The sequence below is a fragment of the Cryptomeria japonica genome, chromosome 5 (genome assembly GCF_030272615.1).
Source record: "Cryptomeria japonica chromosome 5, Sugi_1.0, whole genome shotgun sequence".
Lineage (NCBI taxonomy): Eukaryota > Viridiplantae > Streptophyta > Pinopsida > Cupressales > Cupressaceae > Cryptomeria > Cryptomeria japonica.
Window position 1 is genome coordinate 302,448,502 of NC_081409.1, and position 5,414 is coordinate 302,453,915.

The window sequence follows — 5,414 nt, forward strand, 5'->3', positions numbered from 1 at the left end:
TCTAATGATGAGGTAGACACATAAATTTTTGCAAGATAGACTCATAATTTATCAAGCATAATATTGATATTGTTTATATATAATAAAGGTGACATTTAGAAAATAACAGTTAGAAAAATTGATATCAAATTAATAGGGATTTAGGTAAGTAGTACCATGTTTCTATATAATGATATGGGTTTATTGTTTCAGCCCAAAACAGTTGAATTGGTGTAATTTTTTTATAATATAATGTAAGCAACCTTCAGCATTGTGATTTACTTTAGAAAAATATAATATTAATATATAAATATTATTTATTATATACAATGTATAAATTAACATAGATACCCTAAATACATCTATCTAAAAGACAAATGTAAGATAAAAGCATTTTTTATATTATGTTTAATATTGTAATGATGACAATAGCATCCATGTCTTTTTTCTTTATGTTTTGTGTTAACCTCAATTAAGTTGTCCTTTATGGATCAACTAGTGTGCAAGTTTGACAAATAATATTTCCTTACATCATTCCATCTCCATGCATCTTAAGGATCTAAACCTAATTCATAATATCCATCGTTTATTACCTTTGTTCAAATCTAAGATTAACTTGATCACTTCCACATATATAAATATAAAACCTAAACTTTGAAAGTTAAAATGGAACCCATATTTCCCCTTCCTTACTATTCATTATGATCTAAATGAAATGTGAATTATTTCAAATAACATTAGGATGATTATTTAACACATGCCCTAATCATGTCTTAACTTCCAATATTGCCTCCTCGTTGTACTTGTTCCTCTTGTTGGGTTGCAATTTCAGTTGATGTATTTAGTCATTGTTATTACTGAGTGATCACTTGAAAATGTTGAAGTTATGCTGAAGTTGTTTATAAGCGAAGTTATGCTGAAGTTGTTCATGGAAAGCTTATAGATGTAAATTTTGGTTGTTTGCGACCTCTCGTATGGCTGCAATAGTTGTCTCTGTTAGACTATTACCTCTGTTTTTGTAATTTGTATCTGAGTGTGGCCTCTTGTATGGCTGCATTAGTTGTCTTTGTTAGACTGTTACCTCTATTTCTATACTTTTTACTAAGTAGTCATTTGATGTTTTATTTGGTAGTCCCTGTGCTTTAATTGCATTGATTCAATAAAAACAAATAAACGGCCAAGTTAATGTAAAAACGTGAATGTACAACCTATAGATGTAAATTTTGGTTGTTTGTGGCCTCTTGTATGGCTGCTATAGTTGTCTCTGTTGGACTATTACCTCTGTTTCTGTAATTTGTTTTGATTGTGGCCTCTTGTATGGTTGCATTAGTTCTTTTTGTTAGACTGCTACCTCTATTTCTATACTTAGTACTGAGTAGTCATTCAATGGTTTGTTTGGCAGTCCTTGTGCTTTAATTGCATTGATTCAATAAAAACAAAACAGCCAAGTTAATGTAAAAACCTGAATGTACAGCCTATAGATGTAGGCTTTGTCTTTTTGTGGCCTCTCATATGTCTGTGTTGGACTATTACCTCTGTTTTTGTAATTTGTTTCTGATTGTGGCCTCTTGTATGGCTGCATTAGTTGTCTTTGTTAGACTGTTACGTCTATTTCTGTACTTAGTACTGAGTAGTCATTTGATGTTTTATTTGACAGTCCTTGTGCTTTAATTGCATTGGTTCAATAAAAACAAATAAATGACCAAGTTAATATAAAAACATGAATGTACAGACTACAATAGTTGTCTTTGTTGAACTGTTACCTTTCTTTCTGTGATTCGTCTCTGTTTGTGGCCTCTTATATGACTGCATTCGTTGTAAGTTGTCTCTATTGAACTGTTACATCTATTTCTGTAGTTAGTGCTGAATAGTCATTTGATTTTTCTTTGATAGTCCTAATTGAACTGTTACATCTAGGGGAAAGGACCCTTGTTAGGAAATGTACCAACAGTTGTTAGGAAATGTACCAATAGTTGTTAAGAAATGTACTAATATTGTAAAAAGTAACCAATCAGGTGATGCCACATCGGCTGCACAACTATTGGGGTCTCTTTTGCACGCCTATTGGTCTCACTTTTTTTTGGGGCTGTTTTGGACACCTTGGCAAAAAGCATGCTGATGTGGCATCATATTTGATGATGTGGCCCTGAAACCTTAGTTATAAGCAGGGGACTTGCCAAGTAAGCTGCTGTAAAAAAATCGGAGTGATTCGAAATTTCCAAGTAGGATTTTGAGAAGCGTGAAGTTAGGGTGCACGACTACTGGGTCCTTTCCCCTATTTCTGTAGTTACTGAGTAGTCATTTGATTTTTTTTTGACAGTCCTTGTACTACCCTCTTTAATTGCAATTTTTTATTTGCATTGATTCAGCAAGAACAAATGAACGGCCAAGTTAATGCAGAACGTGAATTTTGTAAGACTGGCTACTTATTGTTGTACCTGCCAACTTAATGCAAAAAGCATTGCAATAAAAGAGTTTACAGTGAATGATACGATTTGCCAAGTAGCCCTGGATGCAGCCCATTCGTAAGAGACTAGTTATATAAGTCAAAGAGAGCCTCTGCTTGGAGGCATCAATCTCACAATGGCAAACATGGGCTTAAAAATCGTTGCGTCCTTAGCAGTTGTTCTGCTATGTTTTGCTTGTGAGTGCACCTTCAATCTTTGTTGGGTCTAATTAGTTTTGCTCTCACTCTTTCATTTTAAGGTGAATTTCATTTATTGGTCTTTTTTTTGCAGGTGAAGGAAATGCAGAGAAGGCGGAAGCATTGTTTGTGTTTGGAGACTCGTATGCTGATACAGGGAACCATAATCCCTACAACGCAACTGATAATGCACCTTGGAGAAGGCCATATGGATTCAACTGGCCTGGTTACCCTGCAGGGAGATACTCCTCTGGGAAAGTGCAAACAGATCGTTGGGGTAAACATAAATTATTATCATTTTTGGGCTAAATTAAGTATGTTTTAAGTTTTCATTTGTTTAGATGGTCCATTTTAGACCCACTCATAATTTAATTTTATATGAATCATATTAACATATCATATATTAGAAAAGCTTTCAATTTATTTAGATGGTACATCTGAAATAACATGACCCACCTCATCGTTTAATTTCATATGAACCTCCTGAACAAATCAAAGATTAAAATGTATTATTTAAACTTAAATATTATTTTAGTTAGTTTGTTTGATTTAAAATTTTGTACCTCTACTTTTCTAATTTTAAAATTAGTCTCAATAATGCAATTTAAGTGTTTGGTTCTTGTATTCTTTTGTCTTTAGAAGTTTTGAGTTTTGAGTTTTGAAACCTGGTGCAAGAATTGAAAGAATTTGTAGGAATGGCTTATCTAAACAATGAAACTTCTGCTCAAACTGATTAAAACTAAAATATCTTGCCACGGATTAATGTGCACAGCTGAGATCTTAGGACTTCCCACTCCAATAGCTTACGAAATGTTGAGAACTCACCAGTATGAAGAGATCCCAAAGAAGATTGTTCATGGGGTAAACTTTGCAGTTGGAGGAAGTGGAATATTGGCAGACTATGGTTACATAACTATTTCTGATCAGGTGAAGCAGTTCAAGAAACTCATAAATCAGACAGGTGTATTTGGTTCAGAGGAATTGGGTCGATCAATAGTGCTTATCTCCAATGCAGGCAACGACTACCTTTCTTATATAGATAGCAATGGAAAAAATATTATGGTACACCACAATCTTTTTTCTTTAAATGTTTCAACTTGTGATATTGTCTCCTGAAGACATGTATCAAGATCTAAGTAAACAGATTACTTATATAGATCATACCAATGGCAACAATATTACGGTACACCACAATTTCTTTTTCTTAAATGTTTCAACTTGTAATATTGCCTCTTGATAAGTAAACAGTTTGTTGTTAATGGATTAATATTGGGATACAACTAGAATTTACTTTCATTTAGATTTTTTTTGTTTTTAGCATTTTAGTTTTTAGATTTGATTGCGTATCTCTTTTTTTCATCAACATTTCGAACTATACATCATGATTCATCAGAATAAAGAGTAAGTTAACCATATTCTTTTTTCCTTCTCTACCATATTCTTTTTTTCTTCTCTTGCTTTTCATTCTGATGAATCATAGAATATGATTTGAAATATTGATAGCAAAAAAAAAAATCTAAAAGTTCAAATCACACTCACCATAAATGAGTGTAGAAACCTAAAATCTACAATATTTGAATTTTATATGCTTTTGTGTTATAGGGACTGGTGAGTTTGGTGTCACCTGTTGTAAGTGGCATGATGGAAGTTGTAAAGGAGTTATATGAATGTGGATTCAGAAATTTTGTGGTGAGTAATGTGGCAGCTTTGGGGTGCATGCCAGAAGCTAACAGAACGTCATGTGAATCTTCATATGAGGATTTCATTCAACGTCATAACATGTTATTGAATGAAAGTGTGATAAAGCTAAGATATGATCTGGAAGGCTCCAGTATTATAATTCCAAATTTGACCTCTGCAAGCAACTACATCTTTTCCAATGCTCTAGATTATGGTATTAATTATATGCTCTATTCCTTTAGAGTTGATATGCTAAATCTTAATTATTGTTTTGATTGATTCTTTCTTAAATGAGTCATGGTCTGAATCCTTTGGTGGGTGATATTTAGGTTTTGAGGACTGGTTCCAATCATGTTGTGCGGGTGAGGGAGATGCACAGTGCGCAGAAGTGGATGATAGAGGAGATGCACTGTTTAAGATGTGTGAAGATCCAAATAAAAGCTTCTATTGGGATAACAGGCATCCAACCAACAAAGGATGGCATTCAATCATGTCCTTGTATGCATATGGGAGTGCCAACGAAGGAAAGGAATTGAGCTTTGTGGAAGGTGCATTTAGCTTGACAGAATGGGTGAAATCTATTGGTTTTGATGCCTACAACATCTCACCAATTGAGACTGATAATCTTGTAAAATACTCCTATGTTGGGGGAGTTAGTTCCTAATTATCTCTGCCTGTAGCATCTTGCCTATTAATATAAATAAATAAAGCAATCATTGCTCTATGATATCCATCAAAAGATATTCATCTTGACTACGAATGTATCAAAATGTTTAAGAGTACAATCTCATGCTTTCATTTTGTTTTATGTTTCAACTTTTTATTATATTAAAGTTGAGTTATTTAGTTATTATTGTATAGATCTTTTATTTTTCTTTTCTTGTTTTTTTAACTTATTTTTTTTATTTCTTCCTTTTTTTATTGCTTATTACTTTATGTTATCATTCATCCATCCGTGTTTTTTGTTCCTCTTCCCTCCTTTTTTTTAACTTTTCAGGTCTACTACTTAATAATATTTCATTCTTGTTTGCTTTTTAACATCTGATGATGGATCATAGAGTGAGATCCAAAACGTTAATGCAAAAAAAATTACACAATCTAATCCAGAAAG

At 32.9% G+C, this 5,414-nt stretch overlaps 1 protein-coding gene across 1 annotated transcript; it reads left to right on the plus strand.

Annotated features, from left to right (window-relative positions):
* The first annotated feature begins 2,352 nt into the window (after positions 1-2,352).
* LOC131045849 (GDSL esterase/lipase At5g03600) lies at positions 2,353-5,131 on the plus strand. Its single transcript, XM_059221432.1, has 5 exons — positions 2,353-2,623; positions 2,718-2,900; positions 3,396-3,685; positions 4,226-4,517; positions 4,633-5,131. Exons 1-5 carry the CDS (start codon positions 2,563-2,565, stop codon positions 4,965-4,967), a joined length of 1,161 nt encoding a protein of 386 aa, XP_059077415.1. The 5' UTR covers positions 2,353-2,562; the 3' UTR covers positions 4,968-5,131.
* Positions 5,132-5,414: the final 283 nt, after the last annotated feature.